Source organism: Thunnus albacares, chromosome 23, assembly GCF_914725855.1.
Source record: "Thunnus albacares chromosome 23, fThuAlb1.1, whole genome shotgun sequence".
Lineage (NCBI taxonomy): Eukaryota > Metazoa > Chordata > Actinopteri > Scombriformes > Scombridae > Thunnus > Thunnus albacares.
Window position 1 is genome coordinate 25,184,292 of NC_058128.1, and position 19,677 is coordinate 25,203,968.

Here is a 19,677-nt window from a genome sequence, read left to right on the forward strand (position 1 = left end):
GTTATCCTGGTTGTCTCTGTTTGTGCGGTTCAAATCTCCCAGGACTCCAATAATGCAATTTCAGTAAGCCACGCAGCCTTGCCAGAGATAATTAGAGCGGACATGCAATAATGGTGTCAAAAGGAAACAGCTCTTTCTCCACCAGCCAGAAAATTACAGTCTTGGTATGAACATACAGAATTACAGCCACCATTTTCACACTGAATTCATAGTGGCACAGGGCTTGCTCTGTCCCACGCAGAGATGCATACCAGACACAAGTCAATTAAAAGAGAATGGTAAACTACAGTACTTAAGATGAAGATGAGGGAGCCTTTTTAAAATGAATTTAATGTTGCCATTACCATATGGTTGACTCAGCTCAAAGGAGTCCCCCAGCAAGAAGAGTAATAATAAAATATTAGTTTATTAGTTTGTGTTATTTCAGGAACTAAAGAAAATCAGTCACCAGAGCTCTAGTGTTGGACTTAAAGTCTGGTCCACACAGTCTATTTCACTTTCAATACTGAATCCTACTGACTTTGGTGATTCCTGACTTATCCTCTAGTGCTACCATGAGGTTGACATTTTTGGTTTTGAGTGCAATAGTGTTATATTATATATTTTCTATATATATATACTATATTTTGTGAAATGTACACAGACATTCCCCCTCAGGATGCATTGTAATGACTCTGACTTTTCTTGTAGCACCATTATCAGGTCAAGATTTCAGTTTGTCCAATACTTTGGTTTATGACCACATAACTGCAAAATTAATGACATTCCCACCATCCTCAGCTGTACTTTGTATTTCATGATAATTAGCAAATCTTAGTATTCTAACATGCTAAACTAAGATGGTAACTATGGTAAGCATTATCTGCGAAACTTCATTTTTATTTTTATTTTATTTATTTGCACAGACGTTACAATAAAATATTACACAGTAAAAAAGTTATGTTAAAGAAGATGATGACTTCAGAGTTGTACTTAGTGAATTCCAGAGATGAGGTCCTTGAAAGTCCTTTGAGCGCCTCATTGAATAAGAGTGAATGTCTGATAATAAAAGGAAAAATGTATAAAATGTATCTGGAAGGTTTTGCTTGTGATATATGAATTTGAACATAAACACACATTCATCTTGTTAACATTGTAGTTGTGATCATGCTAGCATACCACCTCGCAGAGCTGCTAGCATGACTGTAGACTCTGTGCTTTCCCAAAACACACCATGACTGTTAGAAAACTGATTCTTATGAGCGTTTGATGATGTGTCACTGCTTTGGTCAGGTTTACACATGTAAAACTACTTGACTAAGGTAAGGAAAGGGTCATGGTCATGGTTAAAAAAGACCATTAGATACTGTTGGCGGGAGATGGGACCCGAGCAACAGTGTCCGAGGTTGAAGTCAGACAACCATTTACCCCTACCTGTTCCATGTAACGCTTATCAGTTCCCATATAAAAAATGGGCCACTTGCCTTGCCTATCATCATGCCTACACTAAGGATTACATCCAGTCATGGCTGTGCACAGATCCTTCTGTTGTAGGTGAGTCCCTTCGGTTTTCCCTCTACATGCACATTTGGCAGAGGCAGCAACCCATGAGGAAGACTCTGTGTGTAAGTAAATATACAGCATATAGCTTGAGAGCCATATAAAGTGCTTTTACCATATTGCCTCGGACAAAAACGCTAAATATGCTAGCCTATGTAGCTAATGTTAGACTACTACTGTAATGTTGATTAGCTGAGAAGTCCCTCACATGTGTCTTGTAGTGATGCTGTGGTCATCCTGCTGCCTGGTTTTTCAGAGTGTGGTTGCAGACCAAAGCTCCATTTCCTAAAAGCATCATAAGGCTGAGTCAATCTTAGTCCCATTGTAACTCCATGGACCAAGATAATTTTAGCCTGAAGATGATTTGGGGAAATGAAGCCCAGTCTAGTTGGGATTAATGTTGCAAATAATTTGGTGTCACACACAAAGGGCATGTCTTGCAGTAAACTTGTTTAATTCTAAAAAATCTAATCCTCTTAAACATCTCAACATATGCTTCCACACAATATACTCAAGAGTATGTTTAACAGCATATTCAAGTTATTAATGACTGCAACCTCTTGGGATAATAAGGAGGGAAAACCGATGGGACTCACCTACAACAGCGGGATCTGTGCACAGCCATGACTGGATGTCATCCATGAATGCAGGCGTGACAATAGCTGAGACAAGTGGCCCCAGTCGGCCAATCAGATGAAGCCAGCCTAAGACACCAATAGAAATAAAACCTCTCTGATTTTCTAATTTTCCATTTTCCATTTTTCTATCCAACATTCCACAAATAGAAAAAAAATAAGAAGGAAAAAAATTAGAAAAACAACTCCAAAATCTTAATTATACATTAATTGGACAAATGAAAAACACAGTTTTAGAAAACTGAATTTAATTTTCTATTTTTTATTTTTATATGGAAAATTAAACTGATAAGCGTTACACTGACCCTACCTCCTTGCGGTGCTACAACAAGGTCACACTACTTCTGTCTTTACTTCTGAAAGAAAGTAGTCATTATCACATGGTGACACAAGGTCATCAAACAACCAATGCTGCCATCTTCAACAACATTCTGAGACCTTTAGAATCTTTTTTTTAAAAATATCTTCCACACTTATGGTTCAGTAGTTCTGCAGCTCAGCTTGTCTCCAGTAATTCAGACATTTCTGACTGTCAGTTTGACTCAGGTCTACATTGTCAGTGAAACATTTCATCTAGAAATCCCACACACATCACCAGGCTAGGGGACTCTTGGAGACATTTATAATTATACACTAAATGGCTCCCTTGACTGATTAGTTAATAGCCTTTGAAGAACACATCATTTCTCTGACAGCCATTGTGTTGCAGTTGTACGTAATAAAAATGTATGTTGAAAGTATTCCTTCAGCGTTGACATAATAAGATCTCACACAACAGCGGACTGCTATTGTTTTAGGAAAGAAGAGTGATTTGCCAGTGTTTGGGTATTTAATTAATAATTGCACACATAGCTGAATCAATCCGCTGTGGAACAATGTTATCTTAGCGTCCCATTCAGTCCTGTTCTCTGTGTCATCAGCGTGGATCTTATGTAATGACCCATGAGTCAATGTTGTTCCTGTGGTTTTCTTTTTTTCTCTGCAGGTTCCATTGCAAGGTGCTCCTACATCAAGTATCACTACTCCTCGGCTACAATACCCAAAAACCTCTCCTACAACATCACCAAGACAATAAGGCAGGACGAGTGGCACTCCCTCCGTAAGTCTGCTACAATCTCTTCTACCACAAAAGGTTTTCAGTCCTCTAAAATCATTTTATTTTATATGGAAATGCTTTAGGCTGAGTAGATTTCATTTCCTTCTCTGAGAAGTGCTCATACTGTAATAGACGTGTTTTAAAGAATAAAGGAAGATACATAGAAATAGAGTTATTCAATGTTCTGCTTTATTGTTATATTTGACTGACTTTCCATACAGTGCCAGCTATCACTGTAGCAATATTGAAGAAAAATTTCATTCTCATTAAACCTATACAGACTACACTTCACTTAGATTTCCTCTGATTTGTTTGTTATATTTTTAAAGATAGATCTGCTGTCTTGACTAAAACTAGCAAAGTCTTTTCTTTAGCAGGTTCATTATGTTGTAGGACAGAGCATGTTTTTGTCACAAGAATCAAACCAGCAATATTTCCAGTATAGTGCAATCAGATTAACCACTAGACCATTCTGTCCAGGAATTATAAATAATCTTTGATGGTGTTGTTATGTGGAACTGTGGAACTATGGCATTATGTAGTCAGTTAGTTGGTCAGTCTGTCTGTCTGTCCAACCATTAATCTGTCTAACACTTTAGTCCAGAAAAAAATAGAATAAGAAATGCTGACCACATAGCCTTGACCTTTGCTGTGGAAAGTCATCCTCCACAGAAGAATATTTTTAGTCATTTTTATGACCCCTCTTACCTTCTGTATAGCACTGTACTGCTACCGCACTGATTGGAACTTTGTATATTTATTTAACATGCATCCAAAAATGTACAAATTAAAAATGGACATTGTAAAAGCAATATGTGATTTTAGAGGGAGTTGCAGTATGTACTGTAACTATTTCTTGGCGAACAACATCTAGGCACAGTGACTGTCTGCAGCTTTCTGGTGCCCTTGTGATTGCACAGAGACCAAAACCTGTGCTCACCTGTGATGCTAACCAGAAGAAAAATTGTTTGTCAAGAAATAGTTATTGTAATGCTCAAATTGTTGTTTTTACATTTCTATTAAGCCAACAAGGTATGACGTGTTAATTAGTGAGCATTACAGGTATCGTTTGGTGTATTTTTGAACTTTGGACAGAGCCAGGCTAGCCGTTTCCCCCTTTATGCTAAGCTAGGCTAACTATGTCCTGACTCCAGCTCTGTACTTAATACACAGACAAGAGACTGATTTTAATCTTCTAATCTCAGTCTCAGAATAAAAGCAAATGAGTTTATTTCCAAAAGTGTTGATCTATCCCTTCCATTAGATTTGCTGTAGATCAAGTTTTTTCGAGTACATCCTCTGACCTTTCTGTTAGAGCCACTACACAAGAAATGTCTTAACTGAACAGGCAGATTGAAATACGTAAATTCATTAACATTAATCCAACCTTTCCATTCTGGACACTCAGTGAACTTTTCTTTTTAATCCAAACTAGGTTCAAATGTCAAATTTGTCAAATGTAATCTAATTGTACATGCACCCTAGGGGCAATAAACCCTCATGATTTTAATGACACTATAGCTTTTCCTCTAGTGCCTCCATTGGGAAAACCCTCCGTTTTAGGTCACTCCACTGCTCAGACACTAAGTGTGATGTGTAAATGTTGTTTACTTCTGACCAGTGCTCTCATATGTGGAGGTAATGAACACGACAGACTCTACTTTCAGTTGTGATCCACTTTGAGCCACACTCACAGTATGTTTCAATTGTATTTGTCCAGTAAGTCCTGAGCCTGAAGAAAATACATTCAGCAGCTGGAGGGCTTCCTCTCCACAAGAGTGTTTGCCTGTTAGATTATATCAGCATGGGTACGAGTGCTGTCAGAGGAATCTAGGGGGAGTCTATCTACTTTTAGGATACCTGCCATTCATGAGCCGTTCCTCTGGGTATGTTGTAGCTCTCCAGTTCCCTGGCCACTGAGCCGTGTGGAAACACACTCTGACCTCAAACTGTCACTGTCTCAGTCTGACTAGTCCTTGGCTGTCAGGTGACAGGCTTGGGAAAAGCTCCTCTCTGTTCCAAACCACAGAGGACTGCTCTGCTGTCTGTTTTCTTCTGTCTTCTTCTCAACATGCAGCTCTGTCCTACAAAGCAGAGTCAGAAAAAAGTTGGAGGCTTTTCTAAAGCATATCCAGCAGGGTTCATGCACAGACGTTAGGGGGGCAGGTGCTCAAGCGAAAAAAAAGGGCACTGATAACTGAAAACATAAATTCACATTACACATCTGTTGGGTCATCTCAGGCCATGCAGCGATGATGCTGCTGCAGTATGAACACACGCAAACACACACGCACAGTGATAGGAGAGGAAAGGAGAGGAGGAGAAGAGAGGGAGGACAGGAGGAGGAGAGGAGAGGAGGAAACAAGAGATAAGGAGTAAGGAGGATAGGAGGAGAGGAGAGAGGAGTAGGAGTAGGAGGAGAGGAGAGAAATAGAAGAGAAAAGAGGAGAGGAGGAGGGGAGAGGAGAGGAGAGGAGAGATATCCAAATATGATTGCACAGACTATTAACCACGTAAAGTATATTTATTTGTTTCAGTTACTGAGTTCACTTGTTTTCACTGACAATGCTATTTTACGCCAGACTAGCTTGCTTGTTGTTACGCTTAATGGTGGGCTATTGATATCCGGGGCAGGAGCATTTTTTACCCTAAATTTTCTAATTGTGTGTCTGTTATTTATTGAAATGATGAGCATGGCTACAAAGGAGATTACAGTTTCTTACTTTGAGAACATACACACAGCAAGTAGCAGATCCAAAATTAAAAGACATCTCACCTCTCCTCTCCAGGACATGTAACTGAAAAATTGAAAGTTTTTGAAAGATATAGAACAACATATACAAGCCTGCATCAGTTACCTGCAGTCATGAACTGAGGGCAAATCAGATACTGGTTACAACTCCAAACTATTATACCAAACAACTAAGTTTAATAATCATGAGAAGAAAGGTGAATCGGATGTTCATATATGTATCTAGCAGATGTTTCAATATTTGACCGAATAAGTGACAACTTTGACCTGATGGTGCCAGATGAAAAGAACCATTAATATTTTTACCAAATTTCATGGCAATCCACTGAGTTCTTAAGAGATTTCAGTCTGGTGGTGAACAAACCAATCGACAGACCAATATCACCATCCTGAGTGCCTTGCTAGTGTGGCTAAAAATCATCCAAGGGGAGTGTTCAGAGACAGGAAGATACTGCTGTGGATACTTAATCCTGTCAGTCATTACTTTAAACTCATCAATTCATTTTGCAAAACAGTATGTTTTCTTTTTGTATGATTTGCAGGATAGTTGGTTGAATGTGATCATTTTGCATCACACTTTTGGTATAATAGGGAGACATTTGACAGTCAAAGTCTCCCCCTCCACTCAAAAATGTGTTTTCCTTATGATTACTTGGCTTGACTGTTTGAGCCTCACTGTGCAGAATGATGTATGTGTAGTTTGTTTTCACATCCGTCTGCTGAAAGTGGAAAGTTTCTAAGTGCTCATAAAAAATATGAGTTGAAGGGGTGGTGCCTTCGAGCATGATTTGTGACATCACAACTAGTTTAGAAGCTAATGTGGTCCAGTATGCAACTTAAAGTACACAAGTGTGATGTGGAAACTTAAAACCTCCAGTGCAGATACTCTTAGAACTTTACAGTACAGTAGGAGACATTTGGTGTCCAGCAGATAAAGTTCTGAAATGAACAATATTTGCATATTCATAGATTCTGGAGGAGGAGATGCCATTTTAAGGATTTTAATGAGGTAATAAGATTTTTTTTTGGGGGGGGGGGGGACTATTTTAGAGACATATTAATATTCTAAGCAGAGTATTCTTTATATATGTTACAACATGTCTGGAGGGGATCTTTAATCTTATATGACAATAAAAGGATAGATCATCAGCATATAACCCTACATACAGTATAACCCACTAACATGTTAGCGTCGGTGTTGGGGTTCTATAGTGCTTTATATAGCAGCATATCCTGTACACAAGCTAATTATTACTACAACTAAATATTGTATATACTTTCCCCCTATGGCCATGATTGGGATGCATACTTTCCCTCTTGTGTTTTTCATACCACTGTATGTTCATTGTATTTACCCTCCAGTGAAACAGACATGCCGGAGCAAAAATCACTGTTGCATGATCAGTGTTGAAGCTTACAGTATTCTTTCTTCAGTCAAAAGCAGATCTGTGATGGCTGACACTGTTTCTACCCAGTCTGTATTTGGTAAATCAGTCTCTCTGACAGTATATGGCATTACATTCAGCATATTCTCCTCAAGAAAAATGTACAGTTCCCACCAGGAGATCATAGACCCCAAATAGTCCCCCATGAATAGGCTTTTTAGTTCCAGCCAAGGGCAAAAGACATCACATTTATTGGGCTAAATAAGAGAGCTGCTGCTGCGTATGCAAATTCTCTGAAAATGTTTGGCTCAGTTACTGCCATTTTCTAGTTTGGTTTTGGCTCATATGCATAGGAATAGGAAAGATGTGTTTCATCTTCACTATCTTGGTTAGCTCAGGAAAACACATAGCTCATATTGATGGCAGGAAGGTCACCCTTCTCCAGTCAGACATGTTTAATGTCCTTATTACTGGGCCTATCCACACACAATCTCAGTGTGAGATAACTCCACTCCTCTAACCGATGGCCTGTCAATCCGCTGTGGTTATGAAAACGAAAAATAGAAATAGCAAAAGGGTGAATAAACAGAGCCCTGTCCACTGGGTGAGCATCTGCACTCACTACCGAATCAATAACAGGCCAAGAAGTGCCAGATTAAATCACAGCTCTGAATGACCCACTAATAAGACATTACACGTAGGCCCTGAACCAGAGGGTCTTAGGGGACAGTGAGCTTCTAATGAGTCCAGTTTCTAACTGCAGATAGACTGACCATGGATCACATCTAACACAGTCTTCTGACAGACTGAGTTATCAGCTGCATAGAGTTGAAACACTATAATACAACCACTTCAAGCTTAAATCTAGAAGAATTTGAGAAACATGTTGCAGGTTACATTATAGAGGAAGATTCAATGATGAACAAAACAAAAGTAGAAAAAAATATATATTTGAAAAAACATGACGACAATTAATAAATTAAGAGTAATTGATATTAATCTTGCAGTCAAATGACAAAGTAGACCAATCCTATTTTTGTGTTCTCGTGTTATTGTGAAGTGTCATAAAGTCATGGCCCAAGTAATTAAATTTATTCAACATTGGTGGTGAAAAAATGGTCCAACTACCCTGAAGTTTTCTTGTCCCACCCATGTTATCCTGGATGCTCGGGGAGCTGACTTGTGTGTGTGAACTTTAAGTATCCCAGCATACATTAGACATCAACCAGCAGCGATGGCAGAGGATATGAACCAGACTCATAACTGTTATCATTTTCATTCTAAATTGTTACTCTGTCACCACATTAAGTTTTGAGTTTTTCTTCAGGCAACAGTATAACCATTTAGAGTTTTTTATATGTGGTTGAATAAAATTTGGAGCAAAGTTTTCAGAGATCTGACGACCTGCTAGTGGGGAAAGTCGGTCACATCCGTAATCATCCTGGGGAGAAGAGTCTGATCTCAGCAGCCCTATAATAATTTACCGATGGCATTAATGTCTCCGTAGAGTTTTAAGCAGAAGATAAAATTCCTTTTGGAGGAAACACTTTGAGTCGAAATGAGTCTAACAGTCGCAATCTAATGTTTGTTGCTGCCAGATTGGTTTGTCTGAAGGTAAAGTTAATCTTCATGTTTTTTTTCTCACTGTCACTTCCTTTGAAAGCTCAGAAAAAGTTAGTCAGTTGAGATTGTTTTTTCGCACAGTAGGTGTGTTGAAGTTTAAACCTGAGCCCAGCTGAGCTGCTAATGTCAGCAAGAAAGCTATTGTCCCAATTGCAAATTGAGTGTACTGCGTCATCCCATCCTCTGAGTTCAACATGCCAAGCTCACTCTTACTGTGAGTAATTCAATTAAAAAAAAATAAAACATTAAGCTTTTTTTTTAATGCTTTTTTATATGAACATTTTTAATATAAGATAGAGTCTGATGGTAAACTAAACAAACAGCTTGATTTTAAATAGCACTGAAATAATTGATTAGTCTTAAAATACACCATTGTTTTTGACAACAAGAGAGCGCACATAATTGATGTGGTCCATCATACCCCTCCTCTCCCCTCCCTCTGATCTGCCGACAAGCACAGCATTACAGCAGTAGTGAAAACGTAGGATAGCTAGTTAGCTTTCTTTTTTGCTTTATTATCAAGAACTGACGATGGCAGAAGCAAAAGAAAGTAGGTTGTCTGATATTCGCCTCAGACAAATGAATGTGAATTGATTTCACAAAAGGACTGAGCTGTGTGCACTCTCCGCTGGGAAAATGTTGTGTGTCGAACTTCAAGTGTATAACGTCATTTTGGAGCAAGGCAGGAGAAATACTTCAAAGATAGGGCTGATGAAGCTGAATCAATAAGGATGGCAGAGGCCCAGTACAGGAAGCAAAGCAGTGTCTTTACAACCTTATATGCTGCCAAAAACCAAGCTACAGAGGGCAGCTATAAAGTTGTGCAGTGCATTGCTAAACACAGAAAGCAATTCTCTGATGGAGAGTATATAGAGGAGGCTTTCCTCAGGTCATATTTGATGGGTTACCAAACAAAGGCATGATCATCAACAGGATCAAAGAAGTGCCCGTATGTGCGAGAGCTGTAGAGAGGCACCAGCAAACTCATCAGTATTCAGCATAGCTGTTGACAAGAGTGTGGATGAAAACAATGTTCCATGTCTAGCCTAGCAGTGGCTACCAGATACTGCGACAAAGGAGAGATACATGAGGAACATTGTTGTTGAAAGCCCATGCATGGTACCACTAATTGGGAGGATGTGGCAAAAGCGTTTACTGATCATTTTGACGAGAGAGTAGTAGATATCAAGAAAATATTTGCTGTTACCACCAACAGAGCCCCCGCCATGGAAGAGAAGCAGAGGGGATTTGTGATTAGTTGAAAATTAAATTGGTCATCCTGTGATGAAGTTCATTGAGATTTTTACACACAATTTTTCCTGGTGAATATTACAAAGTCTGATCTTAATAGCTAAAGTGGTGAAAACAGTTAACTATATTGTGGTTCACTTCTCTTTGACACACCATCAGTTCAGATCTCTGCTGGAGGAGATGGACAGTATTCATAAGGATTTGCCACTTTACTGCAGTGTTAGCTGGCTGAGTGATGGAAAGGTTTTGGAATGGTTTGTACAGTGCTTTGATGCAATCAAGGCCTTTCTGATCAAAAAGGAGTAAGACTACACTGAGCTGGAGGATGAGAAATGGCTCACGAAACTCATTTTCTTAACGGATATCACCAGCCACGAGAGCTGGAGTTCTGTGCCAGATTTCAGGACTTCCAGCAACACAGTCCATTGTTTTCTTTTTTGATAAACCCAGAACGCTTGAGGGAGAACAGCATGTCCCTATTTCAGTGAATGGGGACTGAGGAGTTTGAAATGCAGCAGATAAAACTCTATGCATCCTCACTGTGGGCATCTAAATTCAGACAGCTGTGCAAAAAACCGGAAACTGCTGACATTGATAAAGGGGTCTCCATTCTGGCCTGTTGGGAAAGCTTGCCAGAGAAGTTTGACTGTCTGAAAAAGGTGGCCTTCACATTGATTTCAGAATTTGGATCCACATACATGTGCGAACAGATATTCTCACAGGAAGTCAATTTTGAGTTCCATGCGCAGCCGAATGACTGTGGATCATTCAGAGGCATTTGTCCTACTGAAGGTCTCCCAATACAGACCAGAGATCACACAACTCAGCAAAGAAAAGCAGGGACAAGGGTCACACTAAATCGGTAAGACTGAATTATTTAATTTTGTGCCCTAGTAATTTTCATACATTTGCACAAATAATAAAATGTGTATGTGTGTGTGTGTTTGTTTGTGTGTGTTTGTGTGTGTGTGCGGAGCGCAGATCTTTTGGCATGCAGAATCTAGACAGGGAGACAAGTAGCAGCAGTAAATAAATAAATAGATAAATGCTCATTATGAAAATGAACTGGCATTCAGGTCTGTGTTTTTTTTTAAGGGGACGTATTATGCTTTTCCTTATTTTCAGACATATATATAATGTCACAATGTCGGATGTTCAATGTCGGATGTTCATGCTTCGTTACCTCTACTTCCTCCTTGTGATGACATCAGATTGTTTGCTCATACAAATGACCATCCGTTCTGTAGCCTTGGTTGCTAAGGTTGTTGCTAAGGTTTTTCCATGTATTGTTTGGGTTTTTCCACTGTCAAATTTCAGATCAGAGTCCAACTCGAACATGTACGGATGTATTTGAGAAGTTTCCATTTTGAGTAAAGAATGGGAAAAAGAAGTGAAATCCTGCTACTGTTGTTTGTTTACATAGCTGGAAGTCTGCTAGGATGCAGCTTGTGAACAGAATGGGCTCAGTGGGGTCTTAAAGAGGCAGGAGCTAAAACGCCTGAACTGAGGAGATAAAGAGGGGATAAATACAGAGGTTTTAACTGTAACTCATGCAAACATATTTCAGTAGCCCCAGAATATAAATATGAATATATATAATATACATATATACCTAGAAATGTGCATAATATGTCTTTAACTGATCAGGGATCAATAATCACTTGGTGTAATGTATGATATGTGTCGAAATGGTAAGAGTTGCTTTGAACGACTGTTAATTTGAGTGTTACTTGAGATGCCATTATCACAGGTACAGACCCTGTAAAGTCTATTAAATAAACTGACATATTTACACTTGGGAGGAGTAAAGATTATGTATGTGTCTTGAAGAGATGACCTTTTCAACATCTGGCACATTAGAAGAGTGTTGAAACAAAGACTGGCCTAACTCCGTAAGCCATTCTAACATTTCTGTGTGCAACCAGCCCCTGGAAATGGAAGACCAGCTACAGTTTTTACGGATGAGTAACCCCCCTTCAACTCAGCCCTTTTAGGCTGTTTGGTCAGCAGGCAGAGTTTTTAATAGTTTGCTGTTCAACTTCAGAGATGTCCTGGACCAAATCCACCCACACTGCCTTGGGCCTTGTATGGATTAAGTAAGAATGACAACCTAGTCTTGACTTTCATGTAGTGTGTGAAATTGAGCTTGGGCAGGCCTGACAATTTCTCCCACTCCCATTTTATGGATTTGAGGAAACCGTAGGGTGACATTGACACCGCTTCAAAGACTCAGAGATGAACATGATACTCATTTGTTTCTGTCAGTCAAAAAAGCCGCAGCAACTTGCAGTGGCACCCGCACAGTCAGGAACGAAAACCCTTTTTCTATTACTGCTGAACATCAAAGCAACAGCAGAGAGTACGCAATATCCCTTCTCCCACCCCTATTGTCTGTCACAGATGCAGACAGCAGCGAGGGTGCATACATTTTTGACGCTGGCTTTTAGAGAGGACAGGATGGAAGGAGGTTTTCTCATACTGCAGCTTAGGGATTTTGTTACTTCAAAAGGAAGCATAAGTTGTGAGCTGGGAAAAGCTGTCAATGAGTGACAGCATATAATCCAAGGTACCAGCGAAAGGTTGTGGCTGAGGCTAATTGTTCACTAGGCAGCCACTCCAACTCAATCTCATCACACTGATGTGGCTGATGCGGTTGGTAAATTATGCAGTGAGCAGGCCTGCATGAAGATGACAGGGATTTAACTCATTAAGAAGCATCGATTCATTGCTATTTAAAAGCTTTGTAGGGTAGCTGCTTTTGTAGAACCTCCACCCTTCCACCCCATCATTATCATTTTTCACACCCCCCAAACAAACAAACAGACTATAATCTGCTGGTTGGCCTGTCTGTGTCTTAGGCCTCATTCAGACCAAAACCAGCAGTGTGTGATAAAACGCAGCCCTCCCATTCATTTGAATGGGGGCAATGCCTTACTGACTGAATGAGGCTAACTGACTGAATGCAGCCTTACTGGAAGGTAAACCTGAGTACTGGGAGGTCACCAGCAAGCAAAGAGCACATTGAGGAGGTGAAAAGCAGCAAGATTGTGGAAGGATCTTTTTAATGTTGTCAACACTACAAAGTACAATCACTGAATTTGAATATGAAAACTCCATCAACTTTCGCTTTTGAGATTAAGATAAATAGTGCTGTGGGACAAACAACTTAAAGGGGTAAAACAGTCAACTAGTATTAGGCTAGTACTCCCCAGCCTGTGAAAGCAGTTATATTTCTTCTTTGTCTCTAAAAGGAGCTTTGTCAATGAGAAGATGATGTCACAGTGAGTCACAGTGAGGTCATCAGGGTTGTCTCAGCTTGGACCTGAAGTTGATACACAAATAAAGCTTTTAGTTACAAAGTCAGGGGCCTGGTGTTTGAATAATGTGATCCACTGAGTTGCATTATGGGAAATGCAGGATCCAATGTTTTTGGAGCTTGATTCATACTAGGGACTAAAAGTCGGTATATCTACTGCCTTGATTTTGACGATTCTTTTTAAAACCTGTTTATGGAAATGCAAATTTAAATTGCTGGAATACCCCTTTAAATAATAAGGGGAGTCAGAAAGAGTAATTTAAATACCAAAAACCTTGGTGGTTAGGTCCTGACACTCCACTGTTTTTGACATTTAAGGAATATTATTTCCTGCGAGAACAAGCTTTGTGCTGCACATCAATCATGGACCAGGGCCAGACCAAATCAGTGTTGGAGGCTCTTAGATCAATTCAGTTTGCAGCCTGTGTACATAGTAGCTGCTGCAGAGTGGTTTCAGGAGATAGTAAAATAGGATGAGGTGTTATTTCTTTAGGATGACAACGAACACAACAACAGTAACCATAACATTACTACTGCACCTGTATCAACCACCAACCAGGTAGAACAGAAGATTTTTCAGTGTCTGGAAGAAATGAGGATACAACACACAGCCAAACACTACAGGGGAAAATTAAAAATAACTGGAGGAAAAAAGTGGTTCAATGCACTGAATGCTGTTTTGGGTCACCGACCAGCAGTACCCTGAACTCAACATAAACCTGGAAGAAAATCAGCATCAGCGACACTTTTTCCATTGTTTGTCTTCCTCCCAATATAGGTCATTCACCTACTGAACAGATAAAAATGACTACTGGCACCTTTTTAATGACACATAGGGTGGGATATTTGAAATGTCCCAGTTTGCAAAATAATTTTAATTCAACTCACTTCAATTTAATAAAACTTAATTTATCCCTGTAAGGGCAATTGTATGCAGCAGCTCACTACTTAGATCAAGCCATATACACACAGTAGATAGGAAAGAAAGAAAAATACTGTTGATTACAAAGCTAAAAATATTCAAATGCTATAAGCTTAAAAAAACATGTGGAATTGACAATAAATACACTGACAAATAATTATAATATACATATCTCTAAACAACAGTCTAAAGGGATACATAATCTAAAAGTTTCACAAGTTAATGAAGCTGTGCATAAAATCATTTTAAAAAATAAAGGGAAAATTGAAAGAACCTAATACCAAAGACAAAATGAGTTTGTTAAAAGTTCAAGTTAAGTTCACAGTATAGCTTTGGGGCCCAGGCTTTTCCCAGGCAATCAACAGTCAAATTTGCATTAGAGTTGTCAGATTTCATACATTAGAGGTAGAGGTCGCTTGCAGACCAGAAACACCCAGCACTGACATTTTAACTGCTACTACGCAAATGCAGTAATGCATTTGGTGACTGCTAGGCAGTTCAGCATTAACAATAATATCCCCACAGAGATAGTATGTGGGTGAAGATCAGCTCATCAGCATTCACCACACCTTACATGTCACATTCACGGAATCTTTGCAAAGACTAAAGTGATAATTAAAGACTCCGACATCCTCCTATAGTCCCTTTGAGTTTCCTTTATCAAACACAGACCCCAAACTCATTCACCTCCCCCAACCAAACCCTACCATGTCTTCCATCTTCTGGGTAAATGGATGTTCAGCAGAGAGAAATGGAGCACCCCATCTTTTCACATTGTATTTTTTCACTCGAGGTTGTCGCTTTTGGATGGTATGTGTTCCATATTTAACAAAGCCCTCATTTTGATGCACTTATTAATGTCTGTGTGTGTGTGTGCGTGCATGTGTGTGTCTGTATGTAGGGAATGATGGGTGGGGGCTAGTTTCTGCAGTTCTATAAAAAATCTTCAACTGCTCTACTTGAGGGCATCACTTTGATGTGAGGCGGATTGAATGATCATCAGTGTGTGTACAGTGTAAACAGCTTTAGAATTGTTGGAAGGCATATTGTTGCACTTTTGACAGAGGCTAGCAATTTTCCTTTCTTCCTCTTTAAACCTTTGAGCTAAACTAAGCTAAACATCTCCCAGACCTCGAGTGCTGCCATACTTGGAGCAGAGATGAAATTGATATTGATCTTCTCATCTGACTCTGGATTAAACTGTAAACAAGGAGATTTCCCAAAATGACAGGCTGTTTATTAAGTGACTGGAAAAGAGCGATATGGATTTGGGATCAGTGATGTCTTTATTCAACATTACAACCACCAGCAGAACAATGAGGACTCAGAGTTTGTTAGTATTGTAGATGCCAAGCTAAAATGAATCTTTGAAGCCTATACCCATCTGAGTATTGCTAGAGTACCTCTTTAAATCTAACATTAATTGACCTTCCTTTTCTATACACTTCTAAACTCTTCCACACAGATTCTGTTCATGGTGGATCAGTGTATTCTCCTCTGGATAATTAAAAATTATATGAATGGCCAATTATTTTTCCTTATAGTATTTACAGTAGTTGCCATTGCTAGGGACATGTAGATATTGTGCCCTGGTGTGATCTGAATGTGACATCATTTATAACCAGTTAAATGTGAAGTCAGCAGACAGTGATAATTGTTTTCTAAAATATCTTTGTGCTGACAGGAAGTGTAAATTCAACATCACCTGCCCTGGGATGCATGCATGATGTGTGATGAATTTGGAATGCTGTGTGATAATATTTACTGCTAATACACTGCTGTATCTACTATCAAGGCTTGTACAGCTACGGCAAGCCCCAAGGGGAACACAGTCAATCACCACCCACACTGCTTTAAGAGAGCTTTGTTTCACACAAATGAGTCTGTGATATTGTTTCTGGTTGTAATGTCTCAGTTTTGATTAGCTTGATAATATAATCTAGGCAGGAAAAGGTGAGCGCTTTTGTCAGTGTCAGACTGAGTGTGAGGCTGCAGCAATTTCCTGGAAGCACATACTGCTGCAGATCCGGTATATATCAAACTTGAAAACACAATAGAAACGTTTTGTTTTTGTTCTTTTTTTTGCACAAATGAAAATCTTGCCTATAAGGTCCCCAAAGGGCTCCATCCAGGGCCTGTATTTATCAAACTTATCAGTGCACTGTGGTCACCTTTGTGTAGCATATTCTCTTCCACTGTCCAATTCCCATTAACTACACCTCCTACACTGACCCTTTTGTAATGATTACTCCTGGTCCTAAAAGTAAGACAAAAAATGCATCACTTTGAAGAATTTTTTGACAGTTAGGAGTGATTTCCTACTCTGAGAAGCTTGATAAATACAGCCCCAGACCTGCACTCATTTTACATATACAACACTATTATTTACAGTATGTGATAATCTAGCATAGAGCAAGGAAAGGAAAGGTGAAAGAGTTGGTTGATAACTAAGTTAGATCTGAGTGGTCTTTAGAGGATTTTTTGAGTTTACTGAAAAATCTTATTTTTTGTTGATATAATGTATAAATGTATAAATGATGTTGTTATGTCACCCTGTGTATTCAAATATCTTCCATAGCCATAAAACCTGCTGTCTTGGATCTTTGACAGTTATGATTTACTGTAATGTCTTGTTACTTTTCACTCAACAAATATGCTTATTCCAATGTAAACTGTATCTGTAATAAGCTAAAATCAACCAATGACACCAGCGTAGCTGTATCAGCCGGGCTCATTGTACAGTGTAAGGTCCTCCTTCCATGAGGAATAGTTTTGCGCATGTGTAAGCAATGTACTGTATATTCAGATGTGACAAGAAAAAGGTCAACACATGCAATTATTTATGAGGCATCAGAGTCACTGAGCTGTATCACATGTCTGTGGGAAACAATCTGTCTTGTTCTCAACATCATTACAGTTAGTCTTTTCTAGCCAGCATCTCCACAATGTCATTCTAGCTTCATCATACTTCATATCGCCGAGCACCTTGTATTATTTACAGGGATGGATCTGAAAGCTTCAGAAAGTTTCCTACATGTTCTCCTGCCATCTAATTTTGCATTCAAGGAATTATGCTAAGCAGCAGGTCAATTATGGTGATAATAATTAGTGGAGAAATCGGTTTGTGTCCTATTTAGACATGGCAAAGGGGCTTTTGATTGACATTGTGAAGTGCTATGTTACTCACTGTGCATGTGAAATGAATGCTGCCATTGTTATTGCTCTCGAGCAGAAGTTTAAGAGAAGTCTTAATATGTGCAGTTGTCATTGTAGTTATTGAACCAACACTGGTACTAGAGGATGGCTGCTGGCAATTACAGAGTTCTGCCGGCATTTGGCAAGAAGAAGTGTTACTAAAGTTGGATAAATGAGGTTGAAATTTGGAGACTGCTTGCTGACCTGGATAAGAAGAAGCAAGCTTTGGTGGTTGCCTTATCACTAATGGGGAGAGCAAGGGACATTGCACTGGGAAATGGCGCAGAGGATTTGAAAGACAATGAGGGAAACTATGTGTTTTTGAAAGAGGAAAAGGATCGCCAGTATGAGGTGTACACAGAGTTTGACCGGATCACAAGAGAAAATGGCATTTTGATGGTGAAATTGGAATGTCAGTACAACAGAATATTTAAGTTCAAAATGGAGCTTCTAGATGTTGTGTTAGCTTTCAAGCTACTAGATACTGCAGGACTTAATGTTGCAGACAAACAGTTGGTGCTTACCGCTTGTCCAAGCTTCTCGTTTGTGAACATGAAGTCAGCCTTGAAGAGAATCTTTGCTGATAATTCACCACAGGAGGGCCTGGTGAACTGCAAGTGAGTGGAAATGCTGCTGACTCTGCCTACTATATACAATATACTGGCAAGCAAGAAAGTAGGTCAAGTTTGCAAATTCAAACGGCTGTTCAGGCAGTAGCGTAAGCTGAAATCACAGTGTGGGTGGGCACAGAGAAAATCAGGTGGGCCTAGCCCGTCAAGCAACCAGTGAAACTTGAACTGACATCTTCAGGACATTATTGTGTGAATTTTAGAGATTAAAGTAATCCTGATGAAAGCGAGCGAGATTCAAAATGAGAATGACATTCTCACTCTGACAGAAAACATGACAACAAAGGAAAAACAGAAAGTTCTATTGAAACTACACAATTTGAACATGCCTTAGTTGACAGACTGCAAAAACTACTGGCCTGCTCTGGTAATAATGATGAATGCACCACAATTCTCAAGAACATTGTGAAAAACGGTGAGACATGTATCAGATACAACAAACCAGAGCAAAAGCCAGCAGTGGGTTTGCCTATGGCTTCAACCTACAATGAAACTGTAGTCTTGGACTTGCATGAGCTAGAGACAGGAGTGTGGTATATGCATGCCATAGACCACTTCACATGCTTCAGTGCAGGGAGCATTGTCACTTCCAAGAAACCCAAGGAAAGAGTGAAGCACTTTATTCACTGCTAGATAAGCGCTCATGGTCCTCTGTGCAGACTTTTCAGTGACAATGGAGGTGAATTCAACAACGAAAAAATGAGTGGCATGGTGAAAAACTTTAAAATCGAAGTGAAGACAACTGCAGCTTCTAGCCCATGGATCAATGGCCTAATTATGCCTAAAGGCATAATCAAACCCTCACTGAAATCCTGATGAAGGTGAAGAGAGACAATGGATGTGACTGGAAGACTGCACTAGACTGGGCCCTGATGGCAAAGAACTCTATGCACAATGTGCATGGCTATAGTCCCTACCAGAACCCAAATCCGCCTTCAGTTCTCACTGATAAGTTGCCAGCTCTAGAAGGTACTAGTGTGAGTACTTGGATAGGCCAGCACACCGCAGCATTACATGCTACAAGGAGAGCATTTACAGAATGATGCTGAGGATAAGAGTGAGCCCTCTCATACATCAATACAGCCTGGAGGGGGTAATCATGGTCAATATGACGCATCACAGACACACTCAGTCATGACTTGTGAAGGCTTTAGGCTGAAAACTGGACAAGTAGTTGCATACACAGATAGTGGAAGTGGCTAAGCACACACTGGAAAAATCCTCCACCGGGCAGGAAAGGCCACTGGAGTACACAAAAACTGGTACAATGTGCAGTACACTGAGGCTGAGGAAATTACTGGCACAACAGGGTCAGTTGACCTAGGACAAGTAGA

At 39.6% G+C, this 19,677-nt stretch overlaps 1 protein-coding gene across 2 annotated transcripts in view; it reads left to right on the forward strand.

The window, feature by feature from the left end:
- The window catches only part of tmem178b (transmembrane protein 178B), a 137,768-nt gene that overhangs the window by 62,195 nt on the left and 55,896 nt on the right, over positions 1–19,677 (forward strand). For both annotated transcript variants that reach the window (XM_044344149.1, XM_044344150.1), the window contains exon 3: positions 3,160–3,273. In XM_044344149.1, coding sequence (XP_044200084.1) covers positions 3,160–3,273 — 114 coding nt within the window. The remainder of the gene's footprint in view (positions 1–3,159; positions 3,274–19,677) is intronic.